Here is a 26,421-nt window from a genome sequence, read left to right as displayed (position 1 = left end):
TGATTTTTGTTTTAGTGCTAGTAGACAGTGGGCCTATTATTATTATTATTATTATTATTATTATTATTATTATTATTATTATTATTAATTACATTTATATCCCACTCTTCCTCCAAGGAGCCCAGAGTACTACTTACTTGAGTTTCTCCTCACAACAACCCTGTGAAGTAGGTTAGGTTGAGAAAGAAGTGACTGGCCCAGAGTCACCCAGCTAGTTTCATGGCTGAATGGGGATTTGAACTCGGGTCCCACCGTTCCTAGTCCAGCACTCTAAGCACTACACCACGCTGGCTCTCACTAGGCCAATGACTTGCCTAGCGAGCAAGAGGTTGCTGATTTGAATCCCTGCTGGTGTGTTTCCCAGAATATGAGAAACACCTATATCAGGCAGCAACGATATAGGAAGGTGCTGAAAGGCATAATCTCTCACAGCACGGGAGATGGCAATGGTAAACCCCTCCTATATTCTACCAAAGACAACCACAGGGCTCTGTGGGTGCCAGGAGTCGGAATTGACTTGACAGCACACTTTACCTTTACTGGAGGGGCTTAGGCATTACATTCCTGGTTGGAAAATAGACCTGCCTCTCTCTCAATTTTTTGTAAATTTGCAGTGGAGGCATCTGGGTAGCTTTTACATGGCTTTGCTAATTAATTTATTATTATTATTATTATTATTATTATTATTATTATTATTATTATATTAATTTAGTGGCATTGCCACAAAGTTAGGGAGGTGTTATGATTAGATTCTTGTGTAGCTAAAATACTTTAGTTCTTGTTTGGCTTAGTCTACTTCTTAGATTTTCGTATTAAGCAATTGTCATCCATTTCTAGCTCCCCCCCCCTTCTAATTTATTCCAAAAAGCTATCATTAAGTCCAGTCGTGGAGTCATAAGATTCATGGATTGGAGTGTTCCGCATATAATTTTCAATTGTTTAATAATATTTTAGTCATAATCTTTTAATGGTGTAATTTTCTTAAGGTCAAACATTCATGGGACTGGAGTTCCTGTTAAAAGCTATAGGATGAAACCTGAACTCCCTATCTTCTCATTCCTTTGTTTAATTCACCCTGTTTAAGATGCTATTGATTTCCAGTTATTTTAACCACTATTTTCAGGGGAAACTACCAGTCCTCCTGCTTGGACGTTCTGCAGAATTACGGCCTGGTGAATTTGTGGTGGCAATTGGAAGTCCGTTTTCTCTTCAAAATACAGTAACTACTGGGATTGTCAGCACGACTCAGCGTGGAGGCAAAGAACTGGGACTCAGAAACTCTGATATGGACTACATTCAGACAGATGCTATTATCAATGTAAGTCTCTTTTTGTGATACACTTCCCTTGAATTTGATTCTGACCTTCAAAAATGTTCTGCTCTGTTGCTACTCCCTCCCCTCCATATAAAGTTGTTGCATTAACATTTGTTAAAGTGATTTTTTTTAATCCCTTGAGGCATAGACAACAGCTGATCTGCACTAATCTTTAGCTTATGGAAATGCTATTAATTATTCATTATAAATACCTGACCACTTAGAATTGTTAGATGAAAGGCTACTTTCTTCATATGTCTAAGGATCCATCACAGATTTGTCAAGGTTGTATTGTTGTTTTAAAAAAGACAAACTGCTGTGTGTTTAGGATCAAGATAAGTACATGTCAGCTTCTAGTGATGCTTATGCTAGCCTCAAAGAAGCAGGTAGCTTACCAAGTCTAGTTCTCAGAGTTGTGTTAACTTCCTGTAATTTGGGCTTCTACAGAGTTAAGAAAACAGTCCTGTTTTCTTAAGCTTTGGTAGCAAGGTTAGGAAATAAAAGAATCAGTGTCTAGCAGGTTTAGGGTAAGAGAGAGAAAACTGGCAATGAACTTTAAATAAGTGACAGAGCAGAGGTTTTAGGGACATATAGGAAGGCATCAAAGCTATTCTGGAAATACAGTGGTCTCTTTCTAAAATAATAGAAGTGCTAATAGTCCCCTCTCCGTAAGAGATCTCACTATGTTGTGGACTCTTTTGGTGACAAAACAGAATTCCCTGATTTAAGTACCTCCACACAAGCTAACTTTATTTTGGCTGCTTTTGTATTTTGTTTGGTCAGTGACGTGCTTTGGCAGACTTTCCAACAGTCCACTTTGAACTGTCTTCCTGCTCTTTTCCAAGGTCTTGGTTGTATGTTTCAGTGTGCTTCCTCTTACGAGATTTGCATGCATTAAAGTTCAGGAGACTGCAGTTTATTGAATAGGGCAATGCATTTATTAGGATAAAAATAAGCATGTACTTAGCTCTGAGCAACTCGGAGGGACAGCGGGATATAAATGTTTAAAATCCCCCAATAATAATAGTAAATAATTCGCTAACATAACAACATTGGAAGAGCCTTCTGTCTTAAGTCATTATTGCAGGGCCAATACGTACAAGTATTCAGTTTCAGAAATATATACTGTATTCGGTTTATTCCAAACAGGTTTTAATCGTTTCCTCTCTATAAGAAAATGCTGTAGATGAATGTGAATCCCCCTTTCCAGAACTTAGCAGGCAACAGCTAGATGTCCAAATCTAAAGAAAGCCTTGCAAGTTAATGAGAATAAAAGACTAAAATACAATATTTCTCTTAATTCTCTACAGTATGGAAACTCTGGGGGACCTTTAGTAAACTTGGTAAGAACATCTTTTTATTTATTCTATTACTTTGAATTGTATGGCCAATCCACTTGCTCTCCCATTAGTAGACTTTACAGAGGAAATATGACAAGGTCTTTGTAAATATCATAGGTCTCTTATTAATCAATTTTTCATGTTGATATTGATAAATCATATTATGCCCTTGGAGTATGATATTCAGACTGTTTATTGTGTGCATATTTCAAAATGAATGCAATTTGTTTCTATTCTCTGCAAATAGTATATTCAATTCCTTATAGTTTTCACAAGCTATATACTGTGTATATAAGAGAATGAAATACTGAAATTCAGTGCTCCCTGCCAGTCTCATGTTTCTTCTGTGATTATACTGGCGCTAAGATGGAGAGTGTTTTCAATGTTCTACCATTTTATAAGCCCTGAAAATTTTATTGCTTATAAAATCAAAACCATTTGTATAATCTTCCTGGCCATCAGCAAACATTTGCTAAGTGACAAGAGACACCTACCCTGAAAATTTGGTGAAGATCCATTATAAAGTAGCTTTTATAGAGGACTTTAAAGTTTTTCTCTTTTGAATAGAGTTTTAAAGGGTTGGCAACACTTTTGTGGACTGAGGAAGTGATATTTAAATGTTCTTTGATGTGGGGTCTGTCTTTTACACGTGCGTTTTTTTGTGCTTGCACCAAATTGGCATCTTCCAAGCTTTATCTCCTACTTTTGGCAGGAACCCCACCCCCAGCCACTACATGAGGCTGAGCCTCTCCTCATCCCCTCAGTCTTTCGTCGTCCACTCTTCACTAGACTTCGTTGGAGACTTCTGGCACTGAGAAAAGAATAGAAGGGACATATGTGTTTTTCTTCTATTCAATTTGTTCTTTCTCCTGCTATCTCCCTTTTCATGCCTTTAGTTTTTGTTTTCGGGTAGTTTCAGTTTATTCTTGGCAGTAATATTTCTTTTCGTTACCCCCTTCCCCTTACGCTCCCAGATGGGATGGTTCATTGAGGCCTGTGAGGCCTTCATTGCTTATGCCAGGCATGAAGAACTTTAAGAAGTATGCCCATTGTTGGGCAAAGATACCTTCCCCTAACACATTCTGAATGTCTGCTTTGTTTGTGGGGAGCCCATATAGTTGAGACTTGCCCTCATTGTCAAAAACTTACATAATAGGCTTGGAAGGCTTCTTGTCTCCAGTCTGCCCTGTGGGAGTTAGCTCTACGTTCCTCTGAAGCCTTATATTTAAAGAAGTAATTGAAAATGGCTTCTGTAGCATCTGCCTTGGGGTCTGAGACTGCCTCTACAGCCCCTAATCCCGCTGGAATACCACTGGTACAACAGCTCCGGTACCGGAGGTTACGAAGTCTTGGAACCTGGTAGTAATGTCGGCTGTTGTTCTTGCTGACCCCTTCTTCTTCAGGAGTGGCCGCGTCTGTCTCGAGTCCTACGACTCCTGCTGCGCATCTGCTGTCCTGCTGTTATCTGTGGCACCTTTTTAAAGAAAAAGAAGAAAGTGGTCAAGCAACAACTTATACCAGCGGGCCAGCACTTGCTACGCTTTCCCAGGAAGAAAAAAGCTTAGACCCCTCTAGCTCCTGTGGAGGAACCTCCAAAAAAGAAACCTAAATCAGTTTTACCAATAGAACAGTTGGAGTCTGCTCAGACCTCGGCACCAGAACATGCTCCATCAATACCGAGAGATCATTTAGATTCACTTGGAAACCTCTCTTGATTATTGCCTGACCTGGCCTCTGTCCCCAGAACAGGATCTTGAAGAGGACCCAGTGTACTTGGATTATACTGCCTATTCACCATACAGGCAGGACTCAAACTCTACCAGGCTACCCTGGTGATGTTCTACCCCCGGCGACGTCTCAAGTGGGATAGAGCTGAAAATTGGGACACTAGAGATCGCTCCTTGGATTACCACCACGCAGAGGATTGGGATAGTTATGGCTGATCTTATGGGGATTGATATTTGGACATTTCTCCTAAGGGATTGGCATATTCAAGCAACCATGCATCCCCCTTCCGTAGAGAGTGGCAATGTGACCTGTACAGGTCTGATACCAATTACCACTCTTCAGAACTGAACAGGTACCGCTGTGAACCTCAGTACCGGGAGGAGTAGTATGACATGGGACTTATCAATCACCATAGTTTCCACCAGTCCAGCCCTTCACATTCTTGTGATAGATTTTGATCATGCTCTCTGATCCATGAATGTTGGGAGCTCACAAAGGAGAAAGCGTCCCCACCTAAAGAACATCTGGAGGTTGTTCCCTTGGTACCAGCATCTTCGCTACTAAATGCATTTGACCTGCAGCATTTACATCCTCCTTTGTGACCCTTGCCTAAAGATCCTGTGCCCGTAGAATCTTGGAGGAGGAGCAGGAGGAGCAGGAGGAGGAGGAAATAGACGGAGATGAAGAATTCACCCAGCGCAGAACATACATCCTTGAGCTCCTCCCCGCAAGAGGCTTTATTGGACAATAAACCTGTCTCTCCTTCTGGGGATCTTAAACAGTATTCAGACTATGTTTCCAGAATGGCCACAGCTCTTGGGTTCAGTCTGGATGTTCAACAGAAAGGGCACTTAGACCCATTGTTTGGCTTAATTGATGCGGAGGCTAGAGTTCCTGCCTCCCTATCCTCTTGGACGTGGTGCACAGTTATGAAATGTTCCTTTTGTATATCCCTCTGGGACCCAATTGATGATTATTTCACAATTGATCCTCAAAGTTGTGTTTTAAGAGTCAGAAAAATGCATCTTGCTTGCTGAAAGAGTCTGTGCAGTAGGAGTTCTGAAGCTGCGGTGCCCAGAGCATTGCCCACAACTAGTATGGTGGTCTTGCAGTGGGCAGTGTTCTCAAGGATGCAACCGCTCATTCCTGACATGGCATGGGGCTCCTCTTCCAGTCTGAGGCGTATCCCTCCATGCACTTTGCTTTGATCAGAGCTGCATCAGGCAGAAATTCATCAGGGGCAATTCTAGGAAGTGATTAGCAATACTGCACCTGTTCAGTGTGTGCCTGGATGCATCCCTCCAAGCCCAATGTCCAACTGAAAGACCAAGGCAAAGTGTGGGTGCATGGAGCCTCCTTTCTAAAGCCATCATCATATACCAGACTGTATAAAATCTTTACAGCTTAAGTTATGATGGGCACCTTAATTTGGAATTTACATGCTTTTTAGTGCACAAGTGAAAATGTAAAGCAGCTTAACTCTCATCTTAAACCAAAGTTTTTTGGATTATTGAATTCTCTCTTCCGGTGGGTTATTGACTAACATGTATAGTTGGAATTAAGTTGTGGTCTGCAGCTAATAATTGTCAAAAGAATGCTGTACTTTATGGTATTTTCCTAGGATCTCTGTATCATTATCACAGATATAAGTCTATCATCAGCTACTAGTGAGAGGGCTATAGGCCACCTCCAGCCTGAAGGGCAGGATGCCTGCAACAGGAGTCCTAGTTGCAGGGGAGTAATGGCAGGAGAGAGGGCATGCCCTCAGCTGCTGCCTGTGGGCTTCCAGTGGCATCTGGTGGGCTACCGTGTGAAACAGGATGCTGGACTAGATGGGCCTTGGGCCTGATCCAGCAGGGCTGTTCTTATGTTCTTAGAGTATTGTGAGAAACTCAAAACCTTTTCTAGATAAGGTTTCAGGAGATCTGATCTCTAATGTATTGCCTAACCCCAGTGTGAAACCTGCCTCCTAAATGAGGTTCAGGGAGTGAGCGCTCTCTTGGCCCCGTTTCTTTAAACGTGTGCAGTGCCAGCTGTTTTTAGCTGGTGCTGTAGCAGTGATGGGCATCCACCCATCGCTGCTGGGATCCCCACAGTGCACCACACACTTGTGTGGTGCATTATGGGATTTCCTGGCTCCCAACCGTCTGGGCAGCAGAGGATGATCTGGGCACACAATGAGCATGCCCAGCAACGGAGGAGTGGTAGTCGGTGGGGAAGGTAAGTTTAAGCAGTCTTCCTGCTGCCTGCCTGGTAGCCCTCTCAGTTAATCGTGAGAATAGGCTCACTTGTCTAATTATCAAGACTTTAAAGCCTGTTATAGTTGACAGTGAAACGCCTTAGCTAAATGATGGCATATGCAAAGGTCCAGCACCTCTTTCCTAATATAAAAGATTGATTATAAAAGTAGCACTTGCAATTACCTTCAAGACATTTTTGAAGGTTTCTGCCTTCTTCTATGACTTCATATCTCTGCTCCTGAAGTCTTGCAGCATATCCAGCAACTCTGTTGAAACAGATAAATATTACAGTATTTGCTTTTCTTAGGAATATGAAAGTTTCCATCCACATTTGGTTCTTGAACTGCTTTGTCTAGTATCCCCTCTGCCAGTTGTTGTTTACACCAAACCCAGTTATTCAGAAGAACCCAGCTATTCTGAAGCTATTCTTCAGATGAGTTGTACTATTCCGCATGGTTTGAATTTTTCTTAAGAAAAACTAACTCTGGTCCAGCTATGATTACAGGGCTTTTAAAGGACTTTAGCTTGTAAACCAATAGAGCCTTATAGAGCATACATAGTTTGAATAAATCCTGCTGGAAAAATAAATATTGAGATGAAAAGAGAGCTTTTCATGTAAGTGAAAGTATCAACCTATTGTACAAAAAAATAAATAAATACTGGAACTGTTCCTGATCTCATATATTGAATCAGACCTGTCTAGTTTGACTGGCAACAGCTCTCTGAGGTCTCAGGCATAATGTTATAGGAATATAGGAAGTTGCCTTATACTGTGTCAGACCACTGGATCATGTAGTACAGTGCTGTTTATTGATAGACTCTCCAGGGATTTAGACAGGGCTCTCTCCTAGCCTTAACTGGAGATGCTGGGGATTGTGTCTTAGCCTTCTGCATGAAGAGGATGTGCTTTAGCATTGAGTTATGACCTCTTCCCATGCCCAGTTCAATCTGAGATTGTTAATGCTGGAACTGAACCTTTTACATGGAAAACATATTCTATACTATTGAGCTATTTACCCTTGATTCATTTGTTAAACTCAAGTCCTTTCACACCATAAAAAAGAAATTTTATTTATGATCAATTATCAGAGACACAAAAGTATCTGATCATTGTATCTGTATCCAGAACATCCCCCAATAACAATATATTGAGAACAATAGATCAAATTAAATATAATTATACCTCTCACATACAAAATTGAGTGATATCTCATCGGTCGTCCTTTGTTGTCTGACTTTAATGGCTTTCAAACAAAAATTAGCTACCTTTCAGGTAGTAACTATGCAATTACCAGAGAGGAGAAACTGTCTATAGTAAGATTCATCCCTACCTGGCCAGTAACAAGGGTGTAATCGAGCTGGCATGTGAATCTTTTTATAAAAGGAGCATTTCACAGCATAAGTAAAAAATTTACATCTAGACAACTTCTGGTAATAACTCTGAGGTAATTATAGTGGCTGACATGATGAGGAAAACTACTCACAGTAGTCCCATGGAAATTAAAAGGACGCATTAGGAAATACCTAACGCATCCGAACACAATGGATCTATTTTGAGTAATTTTCCTAATCATGTAGGCCACACATGCAAGTGCTATTATTTTTGATGGTTTTTTACAGTTCTTGAAAGAGAAACAGAAGGAATTTCCTAATGGCTCTAGCTAATGAGATTCAGCCCTTTTAGTTCTTAGCAGATGCTTCAGCCCAGGTTGGCTTCATAAATCCACACAGCTAACAGGGGTCATCATGGGCTGTGCTATGCACCCATCTGGGTTCCCAACATTGTTGTGGGGTATTCGCAGTGAAAGAGTGAAGGAAGCTCTTACCTTGATATATCCTCAATCATGGAAAGGTAGTTGAGGGAAATAAGGGCCAGCTTGTTGCCTTTTACCCCTTGAGGTAAACGCAACTTAAGAACAGGCCAGCTGGATCAGGCCCAGGGCCTATCTAGTCCAGCATCCTGTTTCCCACATTTGCCCACCAGATGCTTCTGAGAAGCCCAGAGGCAAAATGTCAGAATGTGTTGCTCTTGCTGTTTCTCCCCGCAACTGGTATTTAGAGACATCTTGCTGGCCTATAGCCACCAGATTAGTAGGCATTGATAGACCTGAATATGTCCATGAATATGTCCATTTTAAAGCCATCCAAGCTAGTGGCCATCACCATATCCCACGGCAGAGAATTCAATAGATTAATTATGTGCTGTGAGAAAAAGTACTTCCTTTTGTCAGTCCTAAATTTCCTGACCATCAGTTTCATGGGATGACCCTGGTTCCAGTGTTGAGAGAGGGAGAAAAACTTTATCTCTGTCCACTCTCTCTTTTGTGTGTCGCCAAGTCGATTTCAACTCCTGGCACCCACAGAGCCCTGTGGTTTTCTTTGGTAGAATGCAGGAGGAGTTTACCATTGCCTCCTGCCATGCAGTTTGAGATGATGCCTATCAACATCTTCCTATATCGCTGCTGCCCGATATAGTACCAGCAGGGATTCAAACCGGCAACCTTCTGCTTGTTAGTCATGCATTTCCATGCTACACCACTTAAGATGGCTCCACTCTCTCTACTTCATGCACAGTTCTATACACCTCTATCATATCTCCCCGTAGTCGCCTCTTTTCCAAACTAAAAAACCCCAGATGCTCTGGCCGGGCCTCATAAGGAAGGTGCTTCAGGTCCCTGATCATCTTGGTTGCCCTCTTCTGTACCTTTTCCAGTTCTACCACGTCCTTCTTAAGATATGGTGACCAAAACTGTACGCAGTACTCCAAATGTGGCCACACCATAGATTTGTATAAGGGCATTTATATATACATATACATATTCCTAAAGTGGCTCAGGGTGGTTTACAGTAAAATCAAAAACACGTAATAAAACAATTCAAACTTAAAAAAAACCCATTTAGCAATAGCAATAGCACTTACATTTATATACCGCTCTATAGCCGGAGCTCTCTAAGCAGTTTACAATGATTTAGCATATTGCCCCCAACATTCTGGGTACTCATTTTACCGACCTCGGAAGGATGGAAGGCTGAGTCAACCTTGAGCCCCTGGTCAGGATCGAACTTGTAACCTTCTGGTTACAGGGCGGCAGTTTTACCACAGAGCCACCAGGGGCTCTTTAACGGATTAAAATAGAAATTTAAACGGATTAAAATAGAAATTAAAATTAGATATTAAGATCCATCCTAAAAAGACGGGTCTTTAAGACTCTCCTGAAGGCCTCCAAGGAAGATAATGCTCTTATATCCATGGGGAGTGTGTTCTACAACCCAGGAGTGACAACTGAGAAGGCCCAATATTGCTACCAGATGAACTGGTGGCACCCAAAGATGGACCCCTCCTCATGATCTTAATGAGTGTTGGGAATCTTATAGAGAAAGGCGCTTTCTCAGGTAACTCGGACCTAAGCCATTCAGGGCTTTAAAGGTAATAACCAGCATTTTGTACTTTGCTAGGAAACATATCGGCAGTCGGTGCAACTGTTTAAGAACAGGCATAATATTATAATATTAGCCTCCTTCCTAATAACCCCTACCATGGAATTTGTATTTTTCACAGCTGTCGTGCACAGAATTGACACTTTCAATGACCTGTCTATCATAACCCCATATCATATCTTTCTCCTGGATAGTCAGTAACAGCTCAGACCCCCATCAGTGTATATATGAAGTTGGGGCTTTTTGCCCCAATATGCATCACCTCATACTTGCTTACATCGAACCACATTTGCCATTTTATCACCCACTCACCCAGTTTAGAGAGATCTTTTTGGAACTCCTCACAGCGTGTTTTGGATTTCACTACCCTAAACAGTTTAGTGTCATCTGCAAATTTGGCCACTTCGCTGGTTATCCCAACTTCTAGATCATTTATGAATAAGTTAAATGAGCACTGGTCCCAATACAGATCCCTGAGGGACCCCAAAAGTTTAGTGAGGCAAGACTTCCCCTTGAAGAAGTCATGCTGGTTCTCCTTCAGCAAGGCCTGTTCTTCTATATGTTTAACAATTTTGTCCTTAAGTATGCTTTTCATCAATTTACCTAGCACAGAAGTTAAGCTAATCGGTCTGTAGTTTCCCAGATCCCTCCTGGATCCTTTTTTGAAAATCTGAGTTACATAAGCTACTTTCAAGTTTTTGGATATAGAGCCTGACTATGGAGACAAGTTACATATTTTTTCTAGGAGATCAGCAATTTTATATTTTAATACCTTCACAACTCTTGGGAGGATTTCATCTGACCCTTGTGATTTGTGAATTTTTAGTTTTTCAAGACAGTTTAAATCATCGTCTCTCGTCACCTCAAATTGGCCCAGTTCTTTGGCCACCAGGCTTGAGAAGTTCAGTTCTGGAGAGGGTATATGGTCTGTATTCTCTACCATGAAGACAGATGCAAAAAAACCTCATTCAGCTTCTCTGTGTTCTGCTTATTCTCCTTAATAGTCCTTTTCATCCCATCATCATCTAAGCCAACCACTTCCCTGGCAGATTTCCTGCTTCTGATAGAAATATTTATAGAAATTTTTGTTGTCCCTTAGGGAGCTATATGCTCCTCAAAATCTATTTTTGCATCTCTTATCTGCTCGCATTTTGTGTGTGTGCCATAATTTGTTCCTTTCTGTTCTCTTCATTTGGGCAGGACTTCCATTTTCTTAAGGAAATCTTCTTCCCCTTTACAGTTTCCCTGACTCTACTTGTTAGCCATGCTGGCATCCTCCTGAACTTGGTGGCACCTTTCCTGCTTCTTGGTATACATTCCAACTGAGCTTCTATTATTGTGTTTTTAAATATGTTCATTGCTTACTGGAGTGATTTGACCCTCCTGACTTTCCCTTTCAACTTCCTTTTTACCAGTCCCCTCATTTTTGAGAATTTTCCTCTTCTGAAGTCCAACACATCTGTGCTGAACTTTCTATAATACTCCACTCTCATATAACCTGAATTGGATCACACTATGGTCATTGTTCCCCGATGGTTCTACAACTCTGACCCACACATGAATTTGCCCAGTCTGTAGAAGGATAATAGAAGTCACCCATTATTACAGCTCTGTCTCTCTTTGATGCCTCTCTTATTTGCTTCTCCTACTCCAGGTCACTCACAGCATTTTGATCCAGAGGGCAATAGCATGTCCCTAGTAACACATTTCCTTTCAGTCACCCATAATGTTTCTGTGGAGGACTCTGGTCCTCCTAGGTTTTCTAGCTTGTTGGATTCTATTCTTCCTTTAATATACAGTACTATTCCACCCACAATCCTCTCCTCCCTGACCTTTCTGTAGAGTTTGTATCCAGGAATAAGTGCCCCACTGGTTCTCATTGTTCCACCAGATTTCCATTATGCCCATTATGTAATTTGTGTTTTGTTTTTTTAAAGCAACCAAGCAGTCTTGTCGCTCAGCCTCTCACTGGCCCAGCACTGATGCTGCTGTCACCAGCACTGACCCCTGACACAGAGCTGTTGCCAGCCCCACCCCTGCCTTGCCAGCCCTAATGCCCCTCACATGCTGGCCTCATCTTCTCAGTTGTGCCGCTGTTTGCCATTGGAGGCTGGTCTGGCAGCTTTCAGCCAGTGGCAGTTTCATCTGCTCGCCACTGCTGCTACTTCAAAACCAGCACCATCCCTCTCTTTCTCGGTATCTCTTTCTTCCCCTGCTCCCAGCCCCTGAACTAAGCTTGTCTACTTTGCTTCCTTAGCTTTAGTGAGGAGACAGAGCAGGCAAGCTAGGTGGTAGGTAGTGGGAGCATGTGTGAGTGAGCTGATGTTGGGGCAGTGGTGGTGAGCAGAGGCTGGCAGGAAAAGCCACCACTGGATGCAAGCTGCCTGGCTGGCCTCGAACAAGAAGCAGCCGTGTGTCATGGAAGGTGAGGCCAACATGGGGGAAGAGAGGCAGGATTGGGACTGGTGAAGAAGCAGTGTGGCGAGGGAGGGAAAGCCCAGAGAGGGATGGTGGCCTGGAAATGAGGTGGGTGGCAGCAGCAAGAGGTGGGGCGAAGGGTAGGGTAGCTGCACTTGCCACCTCATGGTGGACTTGCTGCTTGAAGCAGTTTCTTCACATGGTCTCATGGGAGATCCAGTCCTGTGAAAATGAAGCAAGTAGACTGCCCACAACATTGACTATGATAAGAACTGCAGTATTTATTTGGGCAATTCATGCTTACTGAATTGTTCACATTACTTACAGGACGGCGAAGTGATTGGTATTAATACTCTGAAAGTCACTGCTGGGATCTCCTTCGCAATACCTTCAGACAAAATTAAAAAATTTCTCACAGAGTCACATGACCGGCAATCTAAAGGTATGAATCAAAAATATGTTCTGCACTTGACACAGAATGGGGTGGTAGCACTCTGGATGATACTACTTCAGAATACAGGTGGGGTATTATATTTTAAATTAGTAAACTACCACATTAGCTATGGGACAATGCAAAATCTTTCCCCTTGATGTGGTAGTTTACTGTAGGCATGGAATTTGGAAATAATACGCTCGCCTGCACTCTGCAGTGCTACAGTCCCAGGGTCTACCCACTCTGTCTACCATAATATACCATAATAAGCTTAATGTGTAGAATGTCTCTATTCAGAGGAGGACAACTTAGGAAATAAGTTTTACTTTTTTCTTTTTCTTCAAACAGGACAAACTGCACCTAAAAAGAAATATATTGGCATAAGAATGATTTCACTTACTCCTAGGTAAGCTTTAACATTTACCATATTTCATCTGTTAGGAACTGTTTTCTAGCCCTCTGAGAATGTACATTTTGAGGGCCAAAATGTGATGAAGGTTCTCTGTTTTTGTTTTGTTTTATTGTTTACACTAATTAACAGCCTCAGGAGGTTGTTTTAAAGGTGAAACTCTTCTTCAGGAAACTACTATGTGTAATATATAGCAATTAGAATAATAAGGAATAGATATAAAACCAAAAGAACTATATAACACTAAATAGTCATATTGCACAAATTCAAAGAGAGATAAAAAGCCATAATTATAAACTTATAAAGTATGTATGTTTACATAGCATATGTGTGTTACAGGTTTGATTGTATCATTGCTATTCATTATTTTGCTCATTATGTGTTAATACGTACATTACATTTGTAATATATCGTGCATTACATTGTATATTCAAAATGATTTTCATTTTTTATTTTTCAGTTCATTCACATTTTTGTCAGGGGCTGGACAAAAAATTATAGGTACATTTTCAGTCTGTGTGATTCAGATGCTGTCCTTACCTCAAAGTTTCAAAATAGTTGAATGTGAGCTATCCCTTTTAAGGGAACCAGTCAAATTTCAAAAGGAACCAATTTTTAGGGCAAACCTTACTATTCACTTCTATCCAAAACTGGACTTCTCCACAATTGTAGCAGCAGAATTTTTTTACGTTGGACTTTGAAAATTTTAGCAGTTGTTTCTGTCACTGGTGAAATGAAAACTCTTGTTTTATTTTCTGGAAAGTGTTTCTATTTAAGTGTTCCACTGGAAGGGTAATTTCATATTAAACGTGCTTGGGTTTTGTGTTTCCTAGCAAAGCTAAAGAACTGAAGGAGCGCCATAAAGACTTCCCTGATGTTCTTTCTGGAGCTTACATTATTGAAGTAATTTCAGATACACCAGCTGAAGTGTAAGTTAAAGGAAACTTTTTGTCCAAACTTTGAAACTTGTAGTTGAAGGATAAATACCTGGCAGGCCTTCGATAACTTATTTAATGATAGGGGAGTTGGCGCTGTTACCATGGGGTGACTTTGTGCATTATTCAAGGAAATCTGATAGTTTTCCTATACATTTTAAACTAAAAGCCTGATGAAAGAGATGTGTTTTCAAGAGTTGCTTTAAAACAGCCAGAGATGGAGGTGGGGTTCTGATTTAAATTGGGGGGGGGGGTGTTCTGGAGTCCTGGGGAAACCTTAGAGAAAACTCAGTTTGGGGTTGCCTACATTTTACTGTATCTACCTGAACAGAAGATCACTCAGAATTTAAGATGACCCCCAAATACTGGATTTGGAAGAGCTTTGTTTTTTTGCCATTCTTATAGAAAATGACTAGCACTGATGAAGGGTGAGAGGAGTTCCATCCTTCTAAAATTGCTATGCTTATGTAATTAAAAAATAATTAAAAATTGGACGGTAGGATCCAAGAAGGCCATAACTGCACCAGACTTCAAACTTGGCCTATGTTTATGCTGTTGTATTGGTAGCCATTATCATGCATGCACTCAGTGATTCCCATCAACCACTGCATAATATGACAGTGTCAATACTGCATCTAGATAGAGATTGGAGTGGGCAAAGTTTCCTTATATGGCACCCCAAAACTGTCATAACTTCTTAGCATGGGTGCAACACCACATCTTCATTTATATAAGTAATGGGGCTTTGGGGTTTCTGAAAGGCAAATGGGGAAGAGCTGCATAGCTGCCTGATCAAGCATAGCAGTACAAACCAGTCTTAGCTTCTGCAGCTAAAGTGTAGCACCTTCGTTCTAGTCTAAATCAACTTAAATTAACTACTCTGTCCCTATGTTGCTTGAACTGGTGTTCACTGCAAAGAGGGAGAATAGTGATCTGGTAGTGGAATAGATTAACTCCTGTGTCATGAACAAATAACTCTTGATAGGGCATAGGCTTATTGCAGCCTCTAACTTTCACAATATTGGTCCCTTCAGCTCAATATTGGTCCCTTTCAGCTAGAAAGCTGGAATTAAATTTGGACAAGATAGAGACTCTCCTGGTCAGAAGACCTACTGATTCAGCAATGGACTATGAACAAGTTCTTGATGAAGATCTGCTCCCTTGAAGGAGCAGATTCACAGCATGGGAGTTTTCCTGGACCCAGTGTTTCACCTGGGTGTTCAGGTGTCTTCATGGCCCAAGTTGGGCTGGGTTGCTCAGCTTTAGCTGCTATGCCAACTGCATCCGTGTCTTTCTCAGTCAGTCCTGGCCATATGCTTTCATTATATCTAGATTAGGTTACTGTAATGTGCTCTACATGGTGCTGCCCTTGAAGACTCGTAGGAAATTCAGCAGAATGCAGCCATGAGAGGGTTTGACTGGGTCAAGAACTCACAAATAATATTGCACTGCTCCTTTATGAGCTGCTTTAGTTACCACTTTGTTTCCAGGCATGACCCAAGGTGCTGGTGTTGATCTTTACGGCTTTAGGGTCAGGGTTCTTGATGTACCACCAACCTTCCATTTGAATCTGCTCAACTCAGAAGAAGTTGCAGGGGGGATTTCCTATGTGTACTTGCTTGCTCTTTCTGGTGGTCACAATGGATAGGTTCTTCTCTGTGGTGGCCTGTGGAATGCTCCCCATTGGAGGTGCAACTGGCCCCTTCCTTTATGAAAAACTGGGTCTTTTAAAAACACATATCTTCCCGTATGTGTTTTCTACCACTGAAATTGTTGGAAATGGTGAATAAAGTTGTCGACTGGCTGCTTCTGCTTGGGGAATGGAGGGGAAGGGATATCTACTCAGGAAGGAGCTCTGGGGAAACAGAATCTTTCTGTGTTTTTTTGTGGGGGGTAAAGCTGAGAAGAGTCTAGTTCCATTCCTTCAGGTTTTCCCTTTTCCCACAAGATGAAGGGAGGGAAGGATGGAAGAAGCTGTTTTTTCTGGTTTGGACTCAGAATTACAGGGATAATCCTGGGTGGGCTGCCTGCTTCTGCTGGGGTAGGAAAAATGCACACTCACACACATTGTTATGTTTTTGCCATGTGGACAAGACCAGAAGGGGCTCCCCTGTCTTAAATGTCATGGGCCCACAAAGCCTTAATCTGGACCTGGGTTAAATCCCTGATATTATAGTGAACCAAGCCTGATTTTGTGCTTAGGAGCCCGCAGATGAAATTAGGCTGGCTTCACCAGTGTCACAAAGTGGCCAGTTATTTTATACGGTGACCATGTAGGATCTAGGCACGCAAGATAGAAAGGAGATCAAAGCACTTCTAAACAATTCAGTGGGCTTTACTGAGTACAAAAGAATAACAACATCAATCTGAGCAGAAAGCAGAACAATCTATCAGAATTACTAACATTATTTCAACCATAGCCAGCAACAACATTCACCCAGTGTTCCTAACTATCATATATCCGAGAGCCTAATATAATTCAGATATAGGTGGAAAAGAGTGGCGGGGGGGGGGTAAGGAAGGTTGAGAACTAGCATGGGTTGGGGAGATTAGGAATTAGTAGAGGGAAGGGGGAAAAGGAGAAGAAGGGGAAAGGATGGAGAGATCCAAGGCTTGTGGAGCAGCATATTACCAGGGTCAGAGACTTGAGAGCGGTGGGGCTTTCAGCTGAAGGAGAGAGGCTGTAGCTGGAAACAGGAGCTTGAGAACAATGGTCAAGCAGGCAGTTTGCTCAGAGTGAGGCAGAGAGTGAGAGCACCATGGCTGGGGAAGTCTTGACTTCTCACTGCGCAGCAGAAGTCACAGACAGTTCCTGTCCATGGACAGAGTTCCTGCTTGTTGCCCCGCGGCTTAGCAGCAAACTCCGGGATGGCTCTTGAGCAAGTATGCTTGTTAGGCAAGATTGCTTGGGAGTATCATGGCTGGGGAGTCTTGACTTCTCACTGCACAGCAGAAGTCACAAACAGTCCCATCTCCCTGGAAAGAGTTCCTGCCTCTAGTCCCACGGCTTGGGCAGCAAACCCTTGGATTGCTCACAATCAAGTCTTGCTTGTAGGCAAAAGATTGCTGACTCTGTCCAGTAAGCCTCATTCTTTATAGTTGTATCTTTCTTTGATCTCCATAGAGTCCATTCAAAATGTCCTCACCCTTTCTGGGTCCCCAAAAAGGTGACAATTTGCTGTTACCTTTTGGATATTGTCTTCAGGATATTCGCTCAGTCCAGGATAAACAGGGTCTCAGTTCATCTCCTGTTAGCAGAGTATTGTTCTATTGTCATTTCCAAAGTAAATTTGCCTCTTGGTCCCAAGACTGTTAAAAGTCAGGAGTTAGTGAAAGAATTAGTTCTATTTGTGTGAGACAGCAATTAAATTACTTCTTGTGTACCTCTATCTAGTGTGCAAGAATATTTAAAGTAACATCAAAAGGGGTACATGTGTGAGGCAACTTAATCAATACATTTGACTAATGCAGAAGCATCCTGTCAGTGAGGTAAGGGGATTACTGGAGAGCAAGTTAAATTCAGCAATGTGAGACTGGTAATCTCGCAAGACCCATTGTGTCTCTTGTGAGTTCCACAAACACTGATAAACAATGCTAGATTACCCCTGCCTTTACAAATCATTTACCAGGCAATCATGAGATCTGGGTGTCATGTACTGGTTAGGTCATCCGAATTCGGGCATTAATCAATCCCTTAATAAAATGGAATCAGACACAGGCCTGAATTCCATATACTTCTGGGTTGGTACCTCTGGGTCTATTGTTGGGATACAGGTGCCCCAACAATATCTCCAGATAGGGCTGGGAAGGGTCTTCATCTGAAACCCTAGAGCACCACTACCAGTCAGTATAGACAATATCCTGACTCCGTATAAGGCAACTTCATATGTAAGCATGATCAAAATTTGCACATAGAATCAAATATATTTGCCATGTTAAATTTATTTATTTGTACAGCTGGTTATAGTTATCAGAATTGTAATATACAAGTTGAAAAAAAGAATGAGAAAATAGAATGAAAAGTATTCCTTTCACACTGATATTCACACAGATCATCATAAAATGCCAAGACCTCCAAGAAATTAGTCACTTCTGAAAAATATTAATTCCAAAAGAAGTGCTTGTGTAAGTCATTTTTCTTTGCATGAGAGAGGCTTTGTGGCTAAAAAAAACTGATTATGTTTAGGGATTGAATCATGTCTCATCCCGTTAGCTGGGTTAATGTTTCCATAACTTGGAGCCAGATTTTGTCTACAAGATGGGACAAGAATATGCAGGGAAAGGGATGCCGTGCCCTCCCCATTTGCCTCTGTGCCAGCAGTGCCAATTATGTTGAACGAGCACCATCCAGCTTGAAGTATAAATGTGCTCTTGCTGAAGAAGCCTCATTGATTTATCTTTCAGAAGCTAGAGCATTTTGGGTAGGGAACAAGAAGGAATAATGGCTTCACCCAGTAGAGATCATGTGGGATTTATTTCATGATTGAAATAAAATAGACAAAGACTAAACTGAGTCCATTATGAGGGGGCATGCTATACTAAGTAGTCAAAGTGTTTATGAATCAATTATCATCAGGCACTTCAAAATATAAATGGAATTACTTAAATATTATCCTTTCCAGATATCTACAAAGTATGACATGTCATATTTAGACAGACAAGAAAGGCAAAACCACATGCAGTATTTTCTCCCCAGCATTTTATGCTAAATGTGTTGTGTTGCTGCATATTGCATAATATGCAATATGAATCAAACATTGCTAGTTAAGGTCACATTTGTAAAGTGTCAAAGGTTTGGATGAGAATTTGATGTATCGCCAATGAACTCTCTTAATGACTACCAATGAAGCTATTGCCATTGTGCCGGTGCTGCTTCTGTTCCTGACAATCAATGCAACAGACTTACAGGCACTAGCTGACATCCTGACTAATGAAGCACTTGCGTAATTTATTTATTTATTTATTAGAAGCATTTAATACCCACTCCAAAGACTCCGGGCAGTATACAATGACATGTAAATAAGGTAACATTAAAAATTACAATCAAAAATTACATTAAAAATTGCAAACTAAAATAGATAATGGAAAGGAAATAGAATAAACTACAGGGCAAATGCCCAGCAGAAAACAAAGGTCTTCAGTAAGGATTTAAAGACCAGTAAAGATGGGGCTAGACGAATCTGAAGGGGAAGAGAATTCCAAAGAAGTGGGGTAGCAACTGAAAAAGCCCTTTCACGGGTCCTAGAACGCTGAACCTCGAAAATCAAGGACCAACAATGACCAAAGTTGACAATGACCAAAGTTGCACTAGTGCAAGAAGATTGCATAATTGTGTTAAAAACCCAAGGATTTGCCCAGCTGCACAAAGTTCCATTTAAAGCAGATGTGCCACTGTTGTGCAAACGCAGTGTTGTGCAGTAGCATAACATTGATCTGGATTGCAAGCTTCAGATTAAGTAACAGTTTTGTGTTAGCATGACATCCTTCCGCTGGAGGTCACAAAACCTGCACACTTAGCTCTCAAATGGGGGTAAGTTGGAATGATTCCCTTTGCTAGGGTGTACATTTCTTTTGCACTTCTAGTTTCAGGTTAAATAGCAGGGACTTTCCCTAGGATGTCCATAGTTAAACAAACAAACAAACAAACAAACAAACAGAAAAGGGCACAGTATCACATGTGGTGCCTAGGGTTGCAGATCTTGTATCTTGATCGTGGTTGTTACAGAAAGAAGGTATGATTCTTGTAATTATGGTCACATTTTTGTCTCTTTGTTTTTCAGTGGAGGCCTGAAAGAAAATGATGTGATTATAAGCATCAATGGACAACCAATACTCTCAGCTAATGATGTCAGTGATATTATTAAAAAGGACAATACACTCAGCATGGTAGTACGTAGGGGCAATGAAGACATTATTATAACAGTGATACCTGATGAAATTGACCCATAAGTAGAAACATGAGCTGGATTTCATGTTTTCTCTCAAGAGCAAACTATGGACTGTGTATATTATCTCTGTGCTGGTACAGGAAGCATTAGACTTTTGACCAACAATTCACATGTGGATTGGAACTCAGTGGAACTGTATTGGCCAATAAAGTTTAAAAAAAATTGTATAGGTTTGAGGCACAAAATCAATTCAGTGTTCCAGATGATATTTCTGCTATTCCTTATGTATGCAATGTATTATCTGCTGGCTGCTCTGTTGCTATTACTTCTCTGGTCAAGTTCTGATTCCTTCTGTGTGGCAAGCTTTATCACTACTTTGAACAAAGACTTTTTGAAAGTTAAACTGCCACTAATCCATACGATACAGTATTCTGTTTACCTATAGCTTTGTTCTTCCTGGAAATAAGATTGTTAAAAGGTATGATAGCTAATATGTTTGAATATTAAAAGCTGACTTGTACACACAGATTCCAAAAGATCTCTCCCTGCAAAACCATGCTGAATTTTTTAAATACTGTATTTTCCTAGTGTAATTAAAATAATTCCAAACAGTATCTTTGACTGTGTTTTTACTTCATAAAAATTCATTTCTTGAAAAGTGTTCATTCTCTTCATGTAGTCAATGCCTCCTTGTCCCAAAGCCAACTTTCAAGCTTGATTTTTTTAAAATTTTGCTGCATGTTTTGAATAGTGGCAGCCATCCAGACTAATGCTGCACTAGTAAAATGAGCAGAGATACTCACACACAAGGAGGTTAGTTAGCTGAGCAGGTGCTCAGAGTTTCATTGCCCAAGTGATGTGCTTGAGTAAGAAGGATAATAAAACAGGATGTGGGAGACTACTTCCACCACAGGTTGCACACCTTGTGCAAGCATACCCTCAGTGGCGTAGTGAGGGCATAGGCAGCCCATGTTTCTACGTCCTCCCCCTGTGGCAGAGCACTCTACCCTGGTGGCGGCACGTTCCTTCTGGTGACAGACTCTCCCCCCTGCCCATGACAGCGTGCTCCTACCAGCCACATGGTGCACTGCTGGAGATCGGCAGTGAGCAGTGGTGAGCTGCAGAAGTGCACCGCTGGGGATGGGCAGCATGCATGAAGAGGAGAAAAGCAACAGAGTGCAGCATCCTCAGGGGTGGCTAGCCGGAGGGGAAGGGAGGGGAGGGGAGGCAAGTGAGGTGGCCACAGAGAGGAGTGAGGTGACCCCAGAGGCAGGTGGATGCGGCTTCTTGGGACCCATGCACCCTGTATCCCCTGTTGTGCCAGCAGGAATGCAAGCTCCTGACTTAGTTACATCTGGCTAGTGGAACACTGTTGTGAAAGTGCAGCATCAATCTCAATGTCAGCCAAGTGATCGTCAACTTCCTGTTTCACCTCTCTACTATTGTAGGTGTCAAATTTGCTGGCTTTTAAAAACCCACACTATTCTCATTGAGGGGCACTTCCTGAAATCACCCCTTAGTGAGCCCAGTCCATTGCAGGATTTCCTCAGGATGCAACTTGGTGCATTGGGATAAGAGGGTAGTATGCAGAGAGTAAAGCTTGTGTCTTCTCTGCCATGAAATAGCTTTTGGTTCTGGGTTTTATCAAACTGAACTTAACCATCAGACCGGTTGCCATTTTTATGTAACATTAACAAAACCTATTGAATTATTTGCTGCATATGCATAAATTGACCTTTCTAGTTCAATGAGCTCTTGGCTAGTTGCTTATTCCAAACATAGGCAATCATTCATAGGACCAGTCCATGCATATTAACACGAGCTTTCAAAGTCAATGCACTGAACTGCAGAGACTTCAGTTTTGTTCTAACCATACGCAATGCACAGTGACCCTCCTTCGCACACAGTATCTGCTACTGCACTGAAATACATTGATGCCCTTGAGCGATTTTTCTGTGTAATGTGGCTATGCAAACAGATGGAAGCTTCCATCTTTGGAAGCTTGTAAAATGAGAGAGACTTCTATGTACTGTAGCATGTTTGCATGTTCCAACAGGTTAGTGCTTTTTCTGTTCAGCCAGCACATGCCAAACAACTGAAAGCAGGATTCTGTGGGCAGGGCTATTCTGAGGGCAGGGCAGTGGGGTGACCGCCTAGGGCCCTGCACACTTATTGCGACCATTAAAATTAACTGGAAGGTGGCTGAGTTGCCCCAGGCCCTACACCCTGCCAGGACTATCTAAGGATGGGCCTGCCTGTTGGGACAGGTGTCTCTGTCTTAAACAATTTGTATTAGATTGGATCTGACTTCATTGAAAAGTGATAGCACTGCCACAAAGACCTTGTTTTGCCTGTTAAAACTTGCTTTTAAATACCTAATTAATTCTCCCTTCAAATTGCTCATCACTGGCATGACTCAGTACGATGACCAATGTGATAGGAATCTTCCTTCACAGTTCACCATTCTAAGGCCAAGGCTGAGTCATTTGACCTAGAAAGCATAGAGGGGGATTTGAGATGCCTGATACAGCGTAGCTTTGTTCCTCTCTGCACCAAGATATATGCTTCGTGACCTAGAACAAGTTTTACTGTTGCAGAGATGGCAAAAGTGGAGACCTTTTTACTTGTGGATCAGATAGTCTCATTGTACCATTCATGCCAACATATGTTACAATATTTGCTTTTGTTTTCTTCCTAATCATGACATATTACCAGACTCCATGGGATACTAAAGATCATGCTGGTGTTATGGCAATATATCATAACAATCACAATTTGGATTTTTTTGATCAGAATCATTTTTAATTTTGTTCATGGATATGTAATTTTATTTGGATTAAAAAAATTGTATTATGTCTGTCTGGAGTCTGGATTCCTCTTTTGATTTAACTTCTTTTAGTATCTGAGTGAAAAGTTGTAGGGGTGTGTGTGTAGAAACAATTGAGCAAAAGAGTACAGGAATTGCCAGTGGGGTTACTGTATTCTTAGATGGCGACATCTAGTGGACAATACATTGTCTATCAATTTTGTACGACACACACACACACCACTTTAAAAATGGCTCTCTTTTTTGGACACCCTCATGCCTGATGATGCTATTGAGAGTGTGATGGTCTGACCCAAATACAACCACAACTACCCATAAATACCCAAACTTCTGTTCTTCTCACCCACCTGCCTGACACTTCCTCAAGCCCCTTTCCCATTCCTCTCAACATTTTTTGTGACCAGAAGCAGCAAAAGAATGGAAACCCTTCTCTCTTCCCTCCTGTCAGTGAATCCTGACATGTTGTGGTGAAGGGAATGTTGGGAATTGTAGTTTGTCCAGTGGTACTGACCCATAATAGTAGCACTGGAAAACTCCTTCTGTCTGGCGTACATTGAACACAGTGTGCAAGAAACCAGGGAGGGCCAGAGGGGAGAGCCTTCTGTTTTCCTTTTGTTGTTCAAAGGGAATGAGAAAGGGAAGTGCAGGTGGACTTGGAAGTGGATGTGTAGGTGGAAGGCAATCAGGCCTAAGTTCCTCTATAGCTTGGATTTAAATATGAACTCCAATACACTGTTTGAATCATTGTTAACATTCATCTCACACTGGATGAACCTCCCAGACTTCACCTTTGACCTGGGCTTGAATAAAGTTCAACAGCATTACTACTAACACTCTATTTCTTCTGTAGCTTTTGGCTCTACTTCCTAGTTCCCATACTCTTTTGTAACTAAGCCTAAGTGCATGTACATGAAACAATTATATATTCTTCCTTGTTTATTAGAGATGTGCTCAAATCATTTGGCACCTCTTTGAAGAGGCGCTGAAATGATTCGCCTCCCTGCAGCTGAAACATTTTGGTGAGGGGTTCCTTTAAAAGGAGGCAGGCAGGTCCTACTCGCCCCTTCTGCATGCCTCCACCACCCTGCCCAGCCCCATTGTGGCACTGGCACTGTTCTAAGAGAAACATCCCTGTGAAAGTGGCAGCCTGTACTGCAGTCTCCTTTAAAACAACAAGATGCTTCTCCCCCAGCATCCCTCGCATGGCATCGGCACACCAATGGCGTCGGCGCATGCCTGCCCCCTGGAATGTGCCCAAAGTATTTCATGCACATCCCCATTGTTTGTTCCTGCTTTCAATTCCCTCCCCTTTCGTTGTGTTGATTTTAAGACTGTGGGCCTCTTGGCACAGAGATCTGCCTTCATTTTAAAGGGCCATGAACACAGCTGATGCAATATAGCAGTTTGAATATGGTGGGCCACTGTGGGAAATAGGATGCTGGACTAGATAGGCCATGAGTCTGATCCAGCAGGGCTGTCCTTATGGAATAAAATCCAACACACAATTCAGCAACATCTTGGAATTTACTCCTAAACGTTTGGTTCTGGACATGTTCTCATTCGATGATCAAAATATGATTTTGAGAGGCACTTTAACAAAAACCCTCAAGACTTCTTGTTAACTTTTAAGGCAGTAAGAATAGAAAGAGGCAATAGTGCATCAGGAGATTGGCAGATGAGCAGACCCTGGAACAATAAACTTGACATCCTGGAAAAAGAGAACATGGCTTCTCTGCTGAAGCACTTTAAACTTAATGGTTGAGTGCAGATGTCTGATAAGCAATGAGGGCCAAAACTGCAGGGAAAGATATTGAGGTGGTCTATAATGGAGGAACACATGGAAGTAAACCTGTCTACTTACTATGACAGAATTAAGTTTCCAGGGGATCAGGCCCAGCATGCCAAAAAGGTAAGGAGATGTACTCACCTGGAGCTATACAGTAACTGCCATGATGGTAGATGAAGCTGGTGCACCGAATAATTAAAAAACAAACAAACTGGGGGTTACTATTAGGCTCAGATCTGTACAGATAATACAAATACATGCAACACAGGTATGTACTGAATACACATTTTCAGAATATTCATGTTTTATGTCTTATTAAGCAAGGAAACAAGTCTCCAAGTGGACGAAAGCAAAATTTATAGTTAATATACAGTATCCCCACAAGGAGGGGGTGACTTAAATATTAAAGTATAATGGAAGACTTACAGGGAAGTCCTATGCATCTTTATTCTGAAGCCTTAAACATCCTTTAACCAGGATGTAAATACTGCCAAATACAGTGGGATTTAGAAGTAAAATAAGTTCAGTAAAGGATGTGTATAAAAGCAATGTATAGCATGTGCCAGTTAACAAGAAGCAACATGTATGGCATCATCCTGCACATTACTACTTTATCAAAAAAGTTTATCATCACAACTTGAAAAAAGAACCTTCATAAACAGCCCACTTTCAGTTATTACTTTTAAAATGGGAAATATCCACTTCAAAATTCCTCATTTTGTACTGACTTCATTGTCCAGCCAGCAATGCCAATTCACAAGCAATGATTACAACTCTTCTGCATTTCTTGCTTCAGTAAATTGAATTAAAAAGCTATATCAACTAGGATGTTATTGGATCACCCCAGGTTGCTAATCATGGAAGAATGTTCCATCGTAGTTATGGTGCTTCCCTCATCGCATGAATGCTGCCTTTTCTATGAGCAGCGTGAGCGTGCGGGTGGTAGGACTTGCAGCTCATTTTCAGCACCTGTAACTGTGTTGGCAGGTTGCCCTTTTTTGCTGCCTTTTTTTTTTTTTTGGCGGGAGGGGACACCTGAACAAGGCTTAGAGGTCAAGAAGAATGATCCACTGAGTTTTTTGTATGGAGGAGCGTCTATCTCTCTTTCTCCACAGTCTGGTGTAGCCCGGGCACAGGATTACAACTTCATTTGCTCTTTGTAATAACCAGGCCTGAGGGCTTATTTGGACACACGTATACCCCTGTATTTAAACCCTCTCTTTGACAGCTGCTTTTATAAGTAAAAGCAGCTTTATGCAGCTACAGTTTTGAAGGCTGTAGTGTACTCCAGTATAGCCCTGTGATTGGTTTTTAAGGAAGTATTTAGATTACTTTCTGAGGGATTAAGCCTGCAAATGGCTCTCAAAAACGGGGATGTTCTCTGGGATTACTTTCAGTAATCTCCTAGAGATTGATGCCAGTTTTTGGAGGTTCCAGCCCAGTCATGGAGAACTGGCAACTCTAATCCCTTTTAATGCACATCACCCTTTCTGGGATGTGCTTTGCAAGTAAGAAGTGACTATTGGTCAGGATGTAATAGAATGTATAAGGCCATCTAATCTGACATTTGGCAGTGCTGGTCTCCCCTCCCATTACCACTGTAACTGGTTTTGCTTGCATGCTTTCCCCCACAGACTTACAGTCTGCTAGGATTCATCTAGAAT

General features: G+C 41.6%; 1 protein-coding gene across 1 annotated transcript in view; it reads left to right on the top strand.

Moving 5' to 3' along the window:
• The window catches only part of HTRA1 (HtrA serine peptidase 1), an 81,415-nt gene extending 60,657 nt beyond the window's left edge, over nt 1–20,758 (top strand). The window contains exons 4-9 of the mRNA XM_053312438.1: nt 1,124–1,318; nt 2,626–2,658; nt 12,807–12,921; nt 13,261–13,318; nt 14,155–14,250; nt 20,037–20,758. Coding sequence (XP_053168413.1) covers nt 1,124–1,318; nt 2,626–2,658; nt 12,807–12,921; nt 13,261–13,318; nt 14,155–14,250; nt 20,037–20,205 — 666 coding nt within the window. The 3' untranslated portion in view covers nt 20,206–20,758. The remainder of the gene's footprint in view (nt 1–1,123; nt 1,319–2,625; nt 2,659–12,806; nt 12,922–13,260; nt 13,319–14,154; nt 14,251–20,036) is intronic.
• Nucleotides 20,759–26,421: the final 5,663 nt, after the last annotated feature.

The sequence above is a fragment of the Hemicordylus capensis genome, chromosome 3 (genome assembly GCF_027244095.1).
Source record: "Hemicordylus capensis ecotype Gifberg chromosome 3, rHemCap1.1.pri, whole genome shotgun sequence".
Lineage (NCBI taxonomy): Eukaryota > Metazoa > Chordata > Lepidosauria > Squamata > Cordylidae > Hemicordylus > Hemicordylus capensis.
This window is presented reverse-complemented; position numbering and strand designations above follow the sequence as displayed.